At 32.9% G+C, this 19,219-nt stretch overlaps 2 protein-coding genes across 2 annotated transcripts; both read right to left on the bottom strand.

Moving 5' to 3' along the window:
* Positions 1 to 1,368: 1,368 nt before the first annotated feature.
* On the bottom strand, positions 1,369 to 3,561 carry LOC139094870 (uncharacterized). Its single transcript, XM_070646083.1, has 4 exons — positions 3,229 to 3,561; positions 2,944 to 3,158; positions 2,147 to 2,286; positions 1,369 to 2,082 (listed from the first exon to the last, which is right to left on the bottom strand). Exons 2-4 carry the CDS (start codon positions 3,002 to 3,004, stop codon positions 1,468 to 1,470), a joined length of 816 nt encoding a protein of 271 aa, XP_070502184.1. The 5' UTR covers positions 3,005 to 3,158; positions 3,229 to 3,561; the 3' UTR covers positions 1,369 to 1,467.
* A 565-nt stretch (positions 3,562 to 4,126) lies between these two features.
* On the bottom strand, positions 4,127 to 5,620 carry LOC139095064 (27 kDa glycoprotein-like). Its single transcript, XM_070646312.1, has 3 exons — positions 5,575 to 5,620; positions 4,810 to 4,994; positions 4,127 to 4,753 (listed from the first exon to the last, which is right to left on the bottom strand). Exons 1-3 carry the CDS (start codon positions 5,618 to 5,620, stop codon positions 4,127 to 4,129), a joined length of 858 nt encoding a protein of 285 aa, XP_070502413.1.
* Between the last annotated feature and the right edge of the window lie 13,599 nt (positions 5,621 to 19,219).

Genomic DNA, 19,219 nt, shown 5'->3' with positions numbered 1-19,219 from the left:
TTTAAAAGAAAATTATCAACAACCTCAACAATTTTTTGTTTAATCTCCTAAAAGAGCCCAAAAAAAATCTTGATCTACAGCAACGATTTTTCTCAAAGCTTCATACTAATTTTAATTAACTTCAGTCATCCACCTAAAATGTAATTACAAAATTAATGTTGAGTGTTAAATTATTTGTTTCTCTTCCACGAATTTTTTTTTCCGTACCGTACCAAGAGTGCTTTCAAGTACAGATGAAATAAACTCAATTTATCAAAAGCAACAAAATTCCTTTTTTTCTTTGGATCGCTCTTAATCAGGGTTGTATTTAGGGGGAGCAATGGGAGGATGGGAAGGGAAAGTAAACAGTGTTTGATCAGGGTGGGCAAATGAATAGTTGGAAAATGTAGCTAGTGAAATAATGTAACAGTGGTCTAAAGTAATAGTGGACAAATGTACCAGTGGAAAAATGTTCCAAACCCATCATGAGACCTGTCAAAGCAGCTAAAGAACTCAGGGTAGACATAATGCACCGAATATATGAAAATGAGTAATAGCCAGCAAAATTGCGAAATTCAGGCATTATTTGATAAGAGAAGAAGTCATGTGAGGTCATAGATTTAAATCGTTCATTCTAAACTTCCGCGTGGAACAGGGAAGATACTTTTTTGTCTTTTTCCATCCTTTTTCCAGTTTGTACTAATCAACTCCCCCAGTATCCATAGCGTTAAAAGTTAAGATCGGAACTAGATTATATCTCTCCTTAAATCTTACCTTATTTTCAATTCCGACCTCCTTTCCCTTTATACACCCTTAAAAAACATCAAAGTACACAACTGCTGCTCAACATCGTTCCTTTTTACCTCTCACTTCTTCACTTAATTCGTTAAAATTTAAAAAGTGGATGAAAATTTTTTATTGAAGCTGACTAAGAGCATAAATGATGATGAAGAAGAGAGAGAAAAAAACTGAATTTTATTTTATTTTTTTCACTTTTATTTACATATTCGCATTTGGATATTTGCTGTTCATTTTAATTGGATGTGCTAATTTAATTTTGAAATGCATTTTGAGATCTCCTCTTTGCTGGAAATTTGAAACTTATTGAGCGAGGAAATTTTTTTTTGTGCTTTTATTTAGTGGTTGTATTCGAGTGTTGGAGGAGCTTGTAGCCTGTTGTGGCGAGAATTTGGTATTCAGAGGATTGTTGGTGCTGTAAAGCTTGGGAATATGAAATTGATTTGTTGGGAGGAAATTAATTTTGTTGATAAGCTGTTGTCGATATTTGAGAATATGTAAGGTTGTTATCATGTAACTGATATTCGATTTTTGGATATCCGATATTCTGAAAAGTTTGGATAAACATGGAGACTTAAGAAAAGAATTGAGAATTTTTAAGATTTAAATTTTATTTAATTATTTCTGAATTTATTTAAATGTTTAGAGCAATCTTGCTCTGCGGTCACCCGCTGGACATAAGCTTCAAGTTTACTTAAAAATAGTAATAATAAGCATGGTAATGATGAAGCCAAACATAGACAAAGAAGGCAAAGATGATGAAGATGTTAATTTTTGACATATTTTATCATTTGTAACAATTCTTATTGCTCCTTTAGCTAAATCTATAGTACTTTGGGAACATGAATTTAATTTATCCATAATACATGTTTCAAGAGTTTTTGCATTTGAACAATAAAATTGAGTGACTGCTGTTTTAATGTCATCAAATGTCTCAATTTTTTCAGGTTTGTTTGCTTCTAATGCTTCAGTAAAGCATCTTTCTATTCCTCGTTGATTACGTCTAATGCAATCATCAGCATCATCATTTAACATTCTCTCAATCTTGTTTGCATTTGTACAAGCATAGTCGAGCAATTCTTCATGTTGAAATATTGCATTTTGTAAAGTAATTACATCTTCAGTTAAGCATTGGTCAAGTTCTGTGATAGATGTTTTTATGCAAGTCTTAAATTTATCTTTGTGCTCACAAGCTTTTGTAATAGCGCCGTTGTAATTGTCCGTTCTCTTTGCTCTATCAAAATATTGAATAGTTTCGTAGCTTAAAGAATGCATGAAACATTTTGGTGTTGAATCTTTAATATACTAAAAAAATAAAACAATAAAATCAAAGAAATGTTAAATATTAAAGAAATTTAATGAATCTTACACTTATTCTTCCTTTTAATCCATAATCAAGGCATTCTTTCTTAACAATTGTTTTTAAGAGTTTAATTTCTTCACTTTCTGTAGAATCTAAAGAATCTATAGAATCTGTATGCTCTGTTGAATAATCTTCTGAATAATAATCTAATAATGAGTTAAAAAATAATAAAATATTAGATTAAGTTTTAATACAACATTAATACTGAAAATTAAAATTTTGATGATAACAGCGTTGACAAGAAGCATATTCAGGTTCTATTTGGTTATTTATTACATACACAAGTTTTATTCTAGACCACGTAACCATGATAATATTACACTTTGACCTTAGCTATTACAGCCGAGAAGCGATACGTAACCTTGAGCTGAAAGTTGGATGATTTTTTGTAATACATCGAACTATCTGCTCATGGTCACTCATGGCAATTTGGAGCCGTATTTATGTAACATCCTCGTATTTTCCAAGTGTACACTTTATGTATCGTACATTGATCATTATAGTAATAATAAGTTGTACGATTTTTAATCAACTTTAAGTCGATCTTCTTTTTCTTGTGCATATTTCAAATATTTTTTTAATTTTTTTAATGAGCTTCATAATAAATTTGATAAGAATGTTATGAAAGGAAATCTGGCTGATAAAAATTTGATCTGTCATTCGTCAGTTTTGGTATACATTTTGGTAATATTTGAATAATTGATATTAAATTTTTTAACATTTTAAATTTAATGCAAATTTTGTGACATTTTAATGAGTGAATATATTGAAATTTATTGCAATTATTGATAGAAAATACTTACATCTTGATGCAGAAACGCACGAAATTACAAAAATTAAATAAAGACACTTTAGACGAAACATTATTTTGTCTTAAAATTTAAACTATTTTCACCACAACACTTAAGCTTGTTCACTCGGAAAAAATCAAAATAGAAATGATGTAAATTTTACACGCGCAATTGCTTTATATTGTAAGGGTTTAAAATAATTTCACCATAATGTAAAAACTTGTTCCCTTGAGAAGAACCAAAAAATAAATGATTAATTTTTGACATTCTCAATTGCTTAATAGTCAAAACACTCACATATGCGAATATTAAATTCTTAAATGTTATAAGAAACGATGTGACCGCCCGGATTAAATAATTGTGTGCACATTTCAATCTTCACTTGTCATATTGTAATACTTTTAGGTCCACTTTATCAATATTTTATAATCTTAAAAGTATCATTCCAATTTCTCGTTCCTTAAAACAATTTTCGATAAACAACAATTTTCCTTGAACTTGAGTGTTTCTCAAATTTTACTCATTTTTTAATTCGCTCCCAAATGTGTTCTGAATAGTAGTATGTGTTAAGTTATATGCAGAGTTGTTAAAAACAGAATCTGGTGTGTTTTGAAAATATATCACATGTAAAAATGTGTGGAAAATGTGGAAATTTTCAAATAATCATGTGGCATTACATTACACTCACATTCCCCATGATACCCCTCAATTTTCGGCTTCATATGGCTTCACAAAATGGCCTCACGTGACTTCCGTTCTTGTATCAGCAAAGGAATTGGGAAAACAGAATATTTTGTAACAACACTGGTTATAAGCATTATATATATATAATGCTTGAAAGGCCCAGCCTTGTGAGCTGGACGCACTGCGATTTTAAATCTATTGTACCACACCCTGGGTGTGGTTATAAGTATCACTTTGTATTACATTTGAAAAATATATAAAAAACACGGTCACAAAATAAAAGAAAATGCGTAAATAAAAACAAGAAAATAATGTTTTTTCTGGCTATTTTCGGACACGCGTTTTCTTTTTGCTTATTATATTTTTAGAAAATTCATTTTCCCGTTTGGAAGCAAGGGGCTTTCAAAACTATAAAAGTTGCTCAGCAATTCAAATTAGAATGAATTGTAAAATTTTGAATATGAAAAGTACGATAAATTTAATTAATTAAAACATTTTATTTATTTAAAACTTATGAAAAATTCAAGAAAATAGACATGACTAATAATATTATTGATAAATATACAGATGATGCCGATGACATTATGTTCTGATCTTTGCATATTGTCTCCCTTTTAACATATCTAAATAAGGCTTCAGCAAGATTCGCTGGTGTACTTTCTTCACATTTTTCCAGCTCACCAACTACGCAGTCTTCAAACTTTTTCAAATCTACGCAATTTTCACGTGAAATTGTAAATTTAACATCCTCAATTGCTGGTAGCTCATTTGTAATGAATTTTCCATATGTCTGATTGAAGCAAGTCACTAATTGTCTCTCATTTGATTCAATGCATTCAGGACCTTGCTCTGCTATAAATAGAGCAATTTGATTTCCATTATGATGACATACAAATTCCAATAATCTTCTTATCATCCCAATGGTTGTCCTTTTGTGCGATATTTCGTCATTAGTTAAGCATGGATTTGTTGCATTCGAAAATGCTTCGAGGCAATTCAATGCTTTATCCCTTTTGCTGCAATATTTTTCAAAAACAATGTCTAAATCTCCTGTGGGCTTTGCTTGCTTAATTTCCTCTCCAATGTTGCTAATATCGACTGTATTTTGTATGCATTCGCTGAATTTTGTTGCTGCATTCTTGAAAAATAATCAAAATTTTATTACGTGATAAATTAATGATTTAATTAATTTACTGAGGCTTCATCATAAGCTGTGTCATTTCCAGAAACTTCTAAACATTTTTTCTTTAGAATATCCGTCACTTTATTGATTGTGTCATTAATGTTCAATTCGTCTAGTTTAGGCATCAAGACACCTTGTGGCAGGTAACCTATTATTGAGTTTTGTATTTCATTTAAATCAGGAACTGCATAGTTTGCTAAAAAATTTCAAAATAAAAATATTTAAATTATTTTAAATGACTTATTTCAATAAATGTGCATTAATGTAATTGAATATTGTGATTTATTCGTGAATTTTAAATTAGGTCTTTATATGATTCATTGGATGATTCTGTTGGTCTCAATTTTATATTTTTTCACCAAGTTATCTTAAGATAAATGTTGAATAGGATGCAGATTGATCAAAAAACCTTCAGTGCAGAGCTTGATGCCAAAAAGCACACTACAAGGAAGTACAACTTAATCTGCTAATTTACTTCCTGATTGTCCTCTAAATTATCTATTTACCGTCAAAATCGGTCAAAATATTGCAATTACTGATAAAAGACGCTTACCAAAAATTCGCGGAATGTAAAAAATTCCAATAAATAAACAAATATATTTAATCTGAATCATCACTTATTTAAAAACAATTCCAATTAATTGAACTTCACTTATTGACAGTAAAACAAGTAATGACTAGTTATTATTAATTGCAATATAAAGGTAATAGTTACTATTCGTAGTGATTAGTCAATTAATTGACGTGACAGCCCGAGCGACAGGTTAATTTTATACTTTTTGGTGTCATACGAATTGGAGATAACAAGACGACAACCAACATGGATCTGTGACCTGCAAATCTTTAGATACTTTCCCGTACTGTGACTTAGTACTAAATATGTTTGATTGCTCGGGTAAAACGTGAACCCTTAGAAATATTGAAAATCCAGAGCTAGAAATCGACTTCAAGCTCTGAAGAAATCATCATTTACTAACCTGTTTATTAAGACTTTCAACTTCCACAAAACATATTAATCCAGACCATCTGGCACTCTCCTGACTACGCCACTGATGAAACTGTGAATTCAATTAATTCAGAATATAACACATTTAATAAATAAAGACATTTATTTACAAATAAATAAGTTTGTGTTCGAGTATATCGCTGACCTCAGCTAATAAATCACTGATTAAAATAATAATTAAGTTCCTGATAATGTCGATCAAGTGAACTTGCATATGATTTTAATTTAAATTATTTCAAGCTTCTACATTTTATCAACATCAAATGGGAGCCGCTATCGCTTGGCTTCTATATGGCTGGCTTCTAATTCTTCAAAATAATTACGTCACTAAGTACAAACTCGAAAATTACGGCACAAAAAATTGAGCATCATTTGAAAATAATTAAATGTTTAAAAGAATCTACCAAATTCATGTTTAATCCCTAACAGTTGATGCTTCCCACTCATCTATTTCATATTTTTCTACACGACACAAAATGTCAAGCTACGTTCCGTCAAAAACTTGAAGGGAGAAACATTTACCTCAAAAACTAAAAAGCTTGTAAATTTCCTTACACATAAAAATTTCCCAAAATAACATTCTGTGCCAAAAAAAAAACCTCCCAGACATAAAATGCAGAAGAAATAAAAGAAAATGTCTCCATTTAGTAAGAAAATAATTGAGGAAATTTTTATAGCCTAATCCTTTTTTTCAAAAAAAGGATGGATTTATTTCAAAATTCTCTTGCATCTTCTTCATCGTAAAAGACTAAGCACATTCAAGATCCTTCATCATAAATAAAACCAAAGGCACAAAGCAATGTTGAGGGGTGAAGGAATGAATTTTCTCCTCAGTCTCAGCATTCATAAATTCCAACAATTTATTTTCCCTTTTTTTTCGTCCTCGAAGTCACAAAAACTGCGTCACATACTAAAAAATGATAAAATGACATTTTGAGACCTTCAATAAAAGGAAGTATGCAGCATTTGAAAAGGAAGAAAGCACGAGATCATAAAAATAGTATGGAAATGCTGGAGAAGTGGATGCTTTCTTTATGAAACGCATTTTTAAGGAGATGCTTGATAATTTAGGTTGAAATTTAAAGGAGATTAGGACTCTAGGATAGAAAATTTAGTTGCCCTTTGACTCAGTTGCCAATTTTGGTATACTTTCTCGATGTCAGGAACGGAACTGGGAAGTTCCGTCCTGGTCCCGCCTGGAGTCCCAAAATTCTTCCAGAGCCAGGATTTCAGGAAAGCATACACAGAGTTGTTTAGGAGGACGGAGGGAGGCAGTGGTTTGGGCTTAAATTCCCCTCGACCACTCAATATTTTCCAGCTACGCCCCCGATTGTCCAAAACTCCCTATTAACAACTTTAGTTCCAGAACAAACTCATCCAAAATTGTTCATGTTAAATTTTTTAAACATTCTTTTTATACATCATAATATTTAAAAGTTGGACTTGACTTTATGTTTATAAAAATTTTTATCAAAATGGTTTCACATGAAATAGCTGAATATCTCCCAGATAATTGAAAACCATATAGTTTCTCTTGGCATTTCCAACAAAAATTCTATTTACAAAAATATTTCGTTTTTCACAAAAAGTATTTAATGAAATTTTATGCATTGAACAATCCCCAACACACAATATTGCAGTGGTGGACAACCTGTGGTTTTTTATGACACTCTTTGATGGAAAGTTTCGTCCAAAACAGCCCAAGGCATTCGATTGATGGCACACAGTAGTGTAACGCGTCTCACGGGTTTTCCACCCCTGCATTATTGAATAAATTTATTAATTTTCAGAAATTTACATGCAAAATATACACAAACACGACAAACTGCTGAGTTTAATCAAATTGTGACCCACAAAATTCAACAAAAGACATTCCTCCAAAAAAAGAACTGCCAACAAAGCTCAAATCATCCTCCATAGTATTTCCTTCTTTCGAAAAATTGTCTACACTGCATCGGGCATATAATCATCATTAAGAAGCTAAAAAAAGGTACAAAAAACTTTAATCCAATATTCCATGTACATGCTCATACAAAGACATGTCATGTACCTAATCTTATTACCTGATTTTAAATGAAGGGCATCATTTCATGTTCATACAAAATATGCCTTCAAGTACAATTGACAAAATAGCAACAAAAACAAATACAATGATGATGAAACATCCTCTTATTTCCCTTAACATGCTTTTTTACCGTCAATTTTTGTTGCTAACCTTTTTTTTCTTGAGCTCCTTTTTTATTTAGCTGTTTCTTTCGTGTGCTGTATGTGGAATAAGTTGGATATTGTGGTAGATTGGAGATGGAAGTGCATTTGATGGTGAAATTAGACGTTTGGCAATAGATTCTTACTCAAGCTTTATTTGGCAGCCTTAGGGATGTCACACGGAGGCGACTTTCATTTGATGTTAATCAAAGAGCTTAAATAAAGCCTTAGTGGCTCCGTGGTGGATTTTTTGTGAATTATGTCCCGCGCGTTAAGTCTTGCTAATCCTTAAGCTACAAAGGAGGCAAATTCAGTCATCCCAGAAAGCACACAGCGTCGATAATGCAAGTAAATATCCTAAAATGACCCAAAATACCCAACTTTAGTTGACATCTCTACTTAAGTTGATAATAAGCCTAGGGATATGCAAATGGATTTCAAAAATCATGTCAGGAAGTGTCAAGATGGTTTGGGGATATTTTGGTATTTTTGGAAGTTTCCACCACTTGCCTTGCCTTGCTAGATATCAGAATTATTGCCATGCCAATTAATCACAAAATTACCTTCCCAAACTGTACAACACAAAAAGCTCAGACACATTCCAACCACAAATCGAAGCTCGCAAAAAAAGAACTCAGTCGTACACACGAAAGGGGAAAAAATTCCTTTCGTTCGGTTCCATTCATGTTGAGAACTGCAAAAAAATTTGAATTTTATGTTAAAAGATTTTCCTACATTTTCATTTCTCCTGAGAACACTAGCATTAGCTCTATAGCCGAGAATGAAAAGGAATTTTCATCAGGTATATTTACCTTCGAGTAAGTGTTGCACAATTTTGTGTACTTTCGGTGCTGACAAGAGATCATCTAATGTCGGTACTTTTATCACTTTGCAATGTTATGAGGCTTTTTTGAGGAAAGCTTCTTGTGAATTTTTGATGATGTGTTGATGACTTTTCATTCCTTTGGATTAATATTGAGCTGGTGTCTCTAGAATACTATTGGCTGTATCACAAATAATCCGACTGATAAAAATAAATCCAGTAAAAATCATCATACACATGACAATGCATGTCTAAACAATACAATTAAGTGATGACAAATTCTATTTCCAATCAATGACTGAAGGGCATTGAAAGCACAATTATGTTCATTTTTACTATCAATAGCTTTTTCACAACATTATCATCGAATCTCACAGAACAAAAAAATACCGCCTAAGGTTCCAAAAATAATCCAATTGCAGCTACATTTTTATTGTTAATTCTGTATTTGACAATGCTTTTACCATGTTTTCCTCGGTAATATAAGAATGTAAGCAACGTCAGAATTGTGACATGTAAGAAATTATTTTCCTCGCTTTAACCATGTCATTTACCTGCCGTTATACAGTAACGACTTGCATGGCATTGTTTACGTCTAGCAGCGAAAAAGTAGCAGCAGTGGTGAAGTGGTTAAAGTGTTGGGAAGGGACGTATTCTGGGGATATTGAACTCTCAAACCTTTTGCTAGCTTAACAGGCAAATAGCATGCTTTCATCATGCAGAAAGATTATTAAGGAACCTTAAGTGCGGTTTCTTTGCCTGATAGAGGTTCTTGTAATCCATACAAACAAAATTAAGGCTTGTAACGTCCCTGATGTTGGCTAATTAGTTCTAACGATCTGGGTTGAATCCCAGGGAAGTCTGGATGGATTTGGGTGCTCTTTTGCTGTTCTAGCCACATCAACTCGGCTTGTATGATTCGCGATACACAAAATGTGCTGTTGTACATTTCAGTGTTATATCCTCATTTAGTTCCTCTTTCGCCAGCAAAGGCAATAGCTGTGATCCATGGTTGACGTTTCTTATTTCACATTTTACGTCTAAATCTGGTTCTATCGTTGGCTGTCGTTTGCCAATTACCAATACCAAGTGCTACACTGCGTTATATTCTGAGTCATGCAATGTACAGAGCTAAGAATCTATCGTCTTCAAGAGCATGTCTTCAAATCAGACACACAAGACAAGACTTCTTTAAAATATATATTTTTCCAGTTAGTTAGCCAAAATAAGCACAATATGCCATTAAATTTTTTAAAAAGCTTTTTTTCTCATTTTAAAAAAAAATCTTGTCATGTGAAATTTTACATCACAGCATTTTCAATCTCGGTTGAGAACGACGTGTAACATCTTTCTTATTTTTTTTTTGTTCATGTGAACGTGAACGAAGGTAAGAGCAAGAAAAAAGAGAAAATTTTGGGCAATTCACTTTAGTGTATGTGCTAGTCATCATTTGTAAGAAGAAGAAGATGTTCACATTCACATGTCAGTAAGGAGAGGAAACAAAATGTCTATATGACATAATGGGTCTATTTCATGTACCTTAGAGCCATCCGAGCAGCATTAGAACCAAACAAAATCAACAATAGGTAATATGTATGTTGAGATAAGGAGCTCATTCAATTGAATTAAGTTAACAGGACATGAAAATGAAATGAAGACATGGATGGATGGATGAATATGTAAAAGGAAACGAGGCATCGAGATGATATAGCCCAAAAAAAGAAAGTATTTTGTTAGAAAAGGAAAAAAGCAATTTACAAGGTGACGACAACACGTATATGATGTGAGAATGATTGTGTAAATGGAACATGTACACAATTTCTGCTGGGCATGTGACGATGAGATTGTATAAGTTTGTCTAAAAAAATTGGAATTGATTCTGGTGTAAGCTTAAGTTTGTTCGTAGATTAATGATAAATTTTAGTTCCGATGGATTATAAATTGCATTTCTTCTACTTGTATTTTCTGTTATTTTATTTGTTGGATCATGGAACTATTGAGTTTTGTACATGGACATTTATTGAAGGAAATCTAAAGGCTCTTCTGGATTTTGAATTCGAACATGTAATTCATCCTATGTAAATGAATAAATCTATTCAAAAATTGATTTAAAGCACTAAAACAAGACATTAAAGCTTTTCAAGAGCAACTAACTCTAATGCTCATCTAGTGTACATTTAGTGTGTCATGCATGCATTTCTTGACACATCTGAAGATTCTGTTTAAGCACACTACAGTGGAAACGTTCTTAAATACCGCCTAACAGTCTATTTAATACCAAAGTTAGTTTACATCCTAAACATAGACCTTTTCAGTTTGTTAGCCATGAAATGACTGTCTAACTCAGTGATGGGCAGCCTCTGTGCAGTTTTGGTCAAGTCCTACCTCCAAGGAATACTGCGAATGATAAAAAGTTGCTCATTATTGGATTAGCATTTACTCACAATGTCTCCAATGTCGTCCACTGCATCTCATTAATTGCAAATTAACTATTCTTAGAATTCGCTGATATTCATGACCTAGAATCATTTAAAACATCGATTAGTTCCACTCAAATGACTATAAACGATAAATTGTATCAAGGTACAGCAACAAAAAAAATGTCTTCACTCATAAAGTCATCCAAGAAATCCTTCCTGCCAGACATCAACCACTTCATTACTCAAGAAAAGACTTCTCCTTATCTCAAGGCGAGAGAAATTCAATTGCCTTGATTTAATTATTTCTAGCCATACTCGAACGCTTTACCATTTCCTCCTTACTGTCACATTAGAGTATCTTCATCCATGAGAACTTTCATTAAAATTTTGCGGTTCATTCATGTAGAAAAGCACGAGACAGTTTTTGGAAGCCTGTTACTTCTTATATTCTCGTTCAGTCTTCATTATTAACATCACATTTAAATGTTTGTGTATGGGATTGTCGAGCATTTTGTAATTAAATTAACCACTACAACCTACTTAGTGTCAGAATCAAAAGAGAATTTATGTGATTTGACAGTGCATTATTTTGGTATTTTTGGGGGAATGAGAGATGTAGGAGTAAAGTGGTTTAAGTGAAATTTGCTTGGGCTTTTGGTGAGCTTAGCGAGTTGTTTATGTGGAATTAATTTAATTATGAATTTTAGGGTCGTTTACCTAATTCGGAATAGTCTTTAAAAAGAAGCTGTCCAATTTATAAATTCAATTTAATGTGCATACGTAAGCATAGTGAATGGATATCTCTAACTTAATATCAGGCTATCTTCAAAACATTTTAATAGTCCGAAATCCCTGAAATCCGCCTTTTCCACAAAATAATCGAGATTTTTGGGGTTAGGACTCTCAAACCTCTCACAAAGGCTCTCCAAAGTTTAAAACCGGACGCACAAAGAGTTCAGCAGAATAATCAACCAAAACAAAAACACAAAAATAACATATTTTTATAAAAATAGAAAATGCTGTACGTGCAGCAACTCAAAAAGCATGTAAATCTAATCCTACAATCATTGATTTTCATCTCAAAACAAAATTTTCAACGTCAAAACATTTTATATTGTATTTTTCAGAAGAGTACCTAGATAGGAATCATTCATTGATGATATAGCACAACTGAATATCAACATTTTAAAATAGAACAGCTGATTTGCTAAACTAACCTCGAATTAACCTCAAATCTAGTCTTCTCATTCATTACTTCCTTATGTAAAAAAGAGAAGGAGTCATTCCTTAAGCATCATTTGTTATTGATTTTATTGAGGATTCTTACATGTTGTTTACGAGGTTGTATTACTAAATTGAGTACTGCAGATAATTCTTATGAAAAAAATATGAGTTTTGAGGAAATCCATTTATAGAATATTCAAAATTTCGTAGGATTGTTTTTAAAATGTGCAGATAATTGATATAACAATCCTGAATCAAATGAAAGAAGCCACACGGAGGCGGAAATTGAGCTAATGTTAAAATTATTGCATTTAAAAATAAATGGCAATTTGCAACACAGTCAAATAACCTTCGATAGCTCAATGAAGCATACAACCGGATATCAAAGCACGTGGGTTCTTACCCCACTCTGAATCCGTTTTTCGGAATTATACCTTTTTTTAGATCAACAAATTGACAGACAAGTCTTATTTTACTTAAAGTTCATACCCAACACGTACATGTACTTGATGCTGTGATTTATTTATCTCTTCATATCATTTACGGTATATCTAATAGTAAAGTAGATTCAGATCCAAAGTGAAAATTCATCGGAAATGTCTAGATTTCTACCTGACGGTTCATAGACACGTGTGGGAAATTACTCTACTCACTCTTCCATCAACAAATAAGTTAAGATGAAAATGGATAATGGAGAAAATGTTAAATACATTGATATTGTAAACATGTCACGTCATTCTGCATCCAATAAACCAAACAAGTGCTTTTGATTTAAAGAAATTTATTTTTTGTTACTTATTAAATATTATGATTGATATTCAGTTGACAATCCATGTTGAGAATATTCATTGGATTCGTCTCGAACATTTTTGTGAGGTTATTGTTCGGAACCTTACTTCTGATAATGTTCTAGACTGTTCTAGAGGATTAGGTACACTTCTCAACAGCCAGAACTCAAAGTCTACAGGTGGTTTGTATGACAAAGTCGACTCGACTTCATATATAACTTCAGAGCTCGAAGTCGAGTCGAGTCGACTCGAGTCGGCTTCAACCATATCGACTTCGAGCTCTGTATAACTTGATCCGACTTTAAGCTCTGCACTCAACTAGGCCCGATTGGAACTCAATCCCACGTCCTTCGATTCCATGTCGCAAACTCTTACCTCTTAGCTACCGGAGCCTCAATTCTCTAAATTTAATTCATATTAAGTACATAGCAAGCTTCTTTCAATTTTTATAGTTTTTAACTTACTTACTTGCTTGGCTGGTGCTCATGGACCCATTGCAGCGCGGATAGAACGTCTAATATTGGCTCTATCCTTCGAGAAACTTCTGTCAGTTTGGAATTTTAAGGACTTTATACTCTTTTATACGCATCGAATTAAGGAAATCTTTGGTCTTCATCGAGATCTCTTACCATCCATTGTTGCTCTATATACTGATTTTAAAGTTTGAAACCTCATGATTTAATCAGAACCAATCACAAAATATCTCAAACTTAAAAATTTTCTGAAGTCGAGACATCATGCCATCTTCAAAAAAGTACACAAATTGTCTCTGAAGATTCAAGAACATTTATTTATAAAACAATAAAAGACCTTGATGGAATATTGATTGTCGTCTGAATTTAATAACGATAAAGCCAGCTGAGAACGAATAAGCAATAAGTTTGATGAACCAATAAAGTAAGAAGAAGACAAGTCAGACAATTTTGGGTCCCTTTTTTAATGAAGATTATTGTTTTCATCAACTTTGTAACCCCAAAAGGATGTACAACATAAAATGTGCAAATTGTTGCATTGTTATTAACAAGCCACACTCAAAATCATACCCTAATTTTCGTGTATCTAATATCAAATAATTATGAGAGCGTCAAATTTTAAACATAATGAAAATAAATTTTATTCGCAAATATTGAAACATATTGTTGGAATCGATGCATACACAAACCGTGTCAAATTGCTAATAACAACATTATAAACATCCAAAAAAGCGTCACACGAGATGCTTCCTTTTTTTGTTAATTAAAAACCACAACAAAATTGCAATAATGCCTTCTCATCATTTATTGGCATTCAAAATAAATATAATCAATATATGTACATAATATGTTCTGCATACACAGGTCAGGGCTGATCGATTAGCAATTTTTAGACGATTTATTATTAATAAATTATCAGACAATAGCTAACAACTCTGAAATAGACAAACATATTTATTTATTTTTATCTCAATAACATTTAAATAAAATTTCATCAAAACAAGGACAAAAATATGCACAACATAAATTTCTTCATGCATGCATGAGTGTCAAAATGAAAGCTTTCATGGAAAAAAATTCTTTTTTCTTTTTTTATATTTAATTTCATTCCTTTATGATGTGAAAAAAATGAAATAAAATTATTTTCTGCCTCATAAAATTGTAAATACATATTGCAGTATGCCACTGCACTAAAAGCTTTTCATGCATGTTTGATTTACACTTTAATTCGACATTTTATTAAATGAAATTAAATGCAGATTTTTTTTTTTGAGATGTGTGGTCAGGGGTGAAGTTTGGGGGTCAACCGTCTCATACCGCCCCGTCCTTCCCTCTCTGACTCGCTACACCAGTTATTGGCTTCAATTTGCTAGCGATTTTCATGAAAAAAACCCAAACTTTGCCCCCTCCTCCAAGCATTAATGATTTATAACAGTGCTGCGCAACCTGTGTGCCATCGTTTACTGTTTCGGTCGAGGCTGATCATCAAGGTTTGCCACGAACAACAAAAGGTTACTTACTTAATAATTATAGCAACTATGTTCCTAAGTGGAGCTTAGGTTACAACATAAGGCTTTCCATCTGACTCTGTTGGCTGTCCCTGGCTCTGACACCTAGTCTGGACCAAGTAGATTTTGGTTTCCCTTGTGGATTCCATCTAAGGGCTGTGTAGCAAATTTTTCTTTCTGTCCCAGCAATCACATTGTCTATTGTAAATTCAAAAACAAAAGGTTGACCACCACTGATCCATTGCCATCTGCCCTTTCCTCCCTTAAACATCTCTGCAAGTGTGTGGGGTGAATAAGGTTGCAAATTTTTTATTTATTTTCACACGCAACGGAGAACAAAACATCATTTTTCTGTCCTGTCGTAGTAAGTGACACAAAATGTATAAAAAAAATAAATTATCAACAATGTAAAATAAGCACAATTTTACTCTCTTTTCGTGTAAAAGCAAATACAAGCGCTTTTGATTTTATCGGATTTAATGGAAATCTCATCAATTATTAACGAGCTTTGAATGGAGGAGGATATAAAAAAAATATCAAAATACAAAAAAGCAGCTGTTAAATAGATTTATGGTTTCATTTTGAGATTATTGTGAAGCTTTATTGGTGAAAAAAAAAATTTTTAAATGATTTATGAGACTACGGGAGAATTTTATTGTGCGTTTAATTTCAGCTCTAGTGGTTTGTGTTTATCCAAAAGTTGAGAGTAATTGCTGATCTTTATAGGAATTTTATAAATATGTACTTAACAAGGATGATCTAGTTTAGTAGAAATTGCAATTTTCGAGTTCTAGATCTTAACCTAAAATCAAATGCTTTGTTTTCCATATTTTGTTAAGATTCATGACACACTAGAGAAGAATATGGCTAGGATATACACGAGAAACAGACACAAGACTCCATATCTACTTCTTCTGCTTCTTTCTAATCTCACTTTTATGTCAAGATAGAGTCGAATTTTAGATAGCAAGACATATGTAGGTGAATATTTCAGTGCAGGAGTTAGACCTGTGTGGCAGAATGGTAAATACACTTCTTACAGACTTGAAATCTTTAATTAATCTATTCATTTATGAGGTTCGATTCCTAACAGCCAGAATAGCACAAATTAAGATAATCAATAATTCCGACTCTAAGCTGACGTTGTCCTGACTTGTTGTCGAATTCGATTTAAATACGACACCACGTCAGTCAGATTAACTGACTTGTGTAATTTGGGTAGAGATGATCTCCAATAATTCCATAAAATACTGAAGATATGACATAGATTCGCATTAGTTCACGAACAATAACTCGCAAACACAGTCTCAAAGTATATTCGAGCTTCTGCATACTTCTCGACGTAGAAGGTCAGATATACGTCTCGACCGAGAAGGAACTGAGACCAAGAAGTATGTAAATGATGCTTTGATTTAAGTTCATCGCTGTTATCCCTCCAATTTTCCCAACGTACATCCCGCCATCGAACCATCAAAATGTTATCAAAATTCCATTCAAAACTTTATGATTTATAAACCAAAAACTCTCAGAGACAGTCAGACGCTCCGTCTGATCAGCTATAAACTGATAACCAACCTATTGTTGTGTCCGATAATGTGTGAAAAATTTATGAGGCAACAGAACACATTGTTTTAATAATTGACTTACATAATAAAGCGAAAACAGTGATTTTTTTTCAGTGCTAAAAGCAGAGATTTTTTTTTATTGTTTATGCCTCGCAAATTGAATTAAACTGGAAAATATCCCCCAATGAAACAGGATTAATAAAGTTCATATTAATACAGATTTATATGCCTTCATATTGAATATTTCATTAAACTTAATTCTCTCGCGGAACTCGATGTATTCGCCAAAAAAAAATTTTGTTTTTAATGAAAGTTGATAAAATGGATCAGCACGAGCATATGTAGGAACTTTATTGATAATCACTTGTGTAGCGTATTATGAGCTCATTATGGGTTTGTGTATGTGTATGACGTATATTGGATGGGAAATGAATGACAATCTCGATGATCTGATTTCATGCAAGGCATTTTTGTTAATAATGGAATAGTTGATGCCGAGAAGGACATGATGAATGGCTATAATGATGAGGTGTGTTGGAATTGGTGAATAGGATTCGATTGTCAAAGTAAACAGACTTCGATTGTCAAATTAGACAAACTTCGTTTGGCTGGACTCGTTGATAGGTGACATGTGGAAGCTCCATTAATTTGGGTATTCAAAGCTGACTTTCTGGATGGTAAATGAACGACCAAAGACATCTTGGAAAAAAACTGTTGATAGAGATAGTGCTGCACTTACTTACTTGCTTGGAATGGGCGCACGGGATCCATTGCTGCGGTTAGAGAAGTCTGTAGATTGCTCCATCTATCGATAACTTCTCCCAGTTCGGGAAATTGAGAACTCTAGCGTCCTTATCAACACATCCAATCCATGAACTTCTCTGTCTTCTTCTCGATCTTTTGCCGTCCACAAAGTCTGCAACTGTTCCCCTTTTTTAAGCGATTCACGCGAAGAATAGTGATAATATCAGCAGCCTGGAAAAGCTGATGGAGTTCATAATTATGCATACTTGGTATTGCACTTGTATTGGGAATTGGTAAGAATTATCCAACGATAATGCCATCTTCAGATGACACCCATGGGAGACCATGGATCACAATTGATCTGTACGACCACGAAGTAAGCCAGGATCGATATCGGCCTTGTTATTATTCTTTCAAGGATTAGGAAGCATGTTCAATTCACATCTCAATATGTTTGACTCGGTATTCGCTGATTATAATAGGTTCCAATAGAATTTAATTAACTCTCAGCGGATGCATTCGTACGTTTCAATCTGTTTGAATATGTTTTCAATGCAAAACGAGTAAATGCATATCTAATTAAATATCTAAAGCATTAATTACATCATCTCACCATAACGCATTTACAAAAATCAACACGAACCTTTTATTGTGTCGACAAGCACAAGCGTTACTATCAATTTAGGCTGTCATTTAATTTTTTTAGCGGGAAGAAGCATCTCATCAGTCACTCAGCACTCGGGAAATTATTAGCAAAAATCACAACATCAAAGGACATCACAATCATATTTATGCTTACAGAAATGCACGTGCGGTAATTCCAATTTTTCTTTCCTTTTCATCACAACGACAGCAGCAACAGCAACAGCACAAAATTACATAATAACAGTAATACTAATAATAAATAAATAAAATAAATCATTTTTTTGTCATGTAACACACACACACACAAAAGGCAGACAAGGCAGCTCTTCTTGTTCTCTCTGAAGTGTAATTTAATTTTACTGTCAAGAAAAAAAGAAAAAATATAAAATTGAATTAAGGTAGATTTTTTAGCGCATTTTTGAAATTTATTTCAAAAAGGTAGCTTAATAAGACACTTTGTTCGGTCGGTCGGTCGGTCGGTCGGTCGGTCGGTCGGCTGGAACGCGAGATCTCGAAAACTAGACATCGTAGAGAGCTCGGAATGGTTTTAAAAGATCAGTTCCAAAAAGTTATTGGCGCCCCGGGCATTTAAAAGTTTCAAATCAAAGCATAAATACTATAATTAACAGTTTTTCATTTTCATATACAACAACAACAAAAACAACAACACGTTTTTTCATTGTTTTACAGTGTTCTTCAATGTTTTTCGATGTTTTTACAATGTTTACTGAACAATGTTTGAATTTTTTTGACCGTTATGAGGTTTGAATTATGAAAATCCGTTAAATGATGATGTTCTTAAATTTTTGACAGTTATATACGGATCTTGTTTTTTAGGTCTGGATGTGACCTGGATCTTACTGGATCTTGTGTTTTAGGTCTGCAAGCAACCTGGATCTAACTGGATCTTATGATTTAGGTCTGGATGTGACCTGGATCTTACTGGATCTTGTGTTTTAGGTCTGCAAGCAACCTGGATCTAACTGGATCTTATGATTTAGGTCTGGAAGTGACCTGGAT

Source organism: Chironomus tepperi, unplaced genomic scaffold (assembly GCF_022539635.2).
Source record: "Chironomus tepperi strain 1889 unplaced genomic scaffold, CSIRO-AGI_Ctep_v1 contig_359, whole genome shotgun sequence".
Lineage (NCBI taxonomy): Eukaryota > Metazoa > Arthropoda > Insecta > Diptera > Chironomidae > Chironomus > Chironomus tepperi.
Note: the sequence above shows the minus strand (reverse complement) of the source record. Positions and strands in the feature narration are given on the sequence as shown.

Excerpts from the sequence above, each read along its gene's own strand:
- LOC139095064 (XM_070646312.1), bottom strand. The coding sequence starts at position 5,620 with ATGTTGGTTGTCGTCTTGTTATCTCCAATTCGTATGACACCAAAAA. Across the intron at positions 4,995-5,574 it reads AATTCGTATGACACCAAAAA|CAAACTATGCAGTTCCTGAT; the intron begins GTATAAAATTAA and ends GAAATTTTTTAG. Across the intron at positions 4,754-4,809 it reads CAGCTTATGATGAAGCCTCA|AATGCAGCAACAAAATTCAG; the intron begins GTAAATTAATTA and ends TTATTTTTCAAG.
- LOC139094870 (XM_070646083.1), bottom strand. The coding sequence starts at position 3,004 with ATGTTTCGTCTAAAGTGTCTTTATTTAATTTTTGTAATTTCGTGCGTT. Across the intron at positions 2,287-2,943 it reads GTGCGTTTCTGCATCAAGAT|ATTATTATTCAGAAGATTAT; the intron begins GTAAGTATTTTC and ends ACTCATTATTAG. Across the intron at positions 2,083-2,146 it reads GATTAAAAGGAAGAATAAGT|TATATTAAAGATTCAACACC; the intron begins GTAAGATTCATT and ends TTATTTTTTTAG.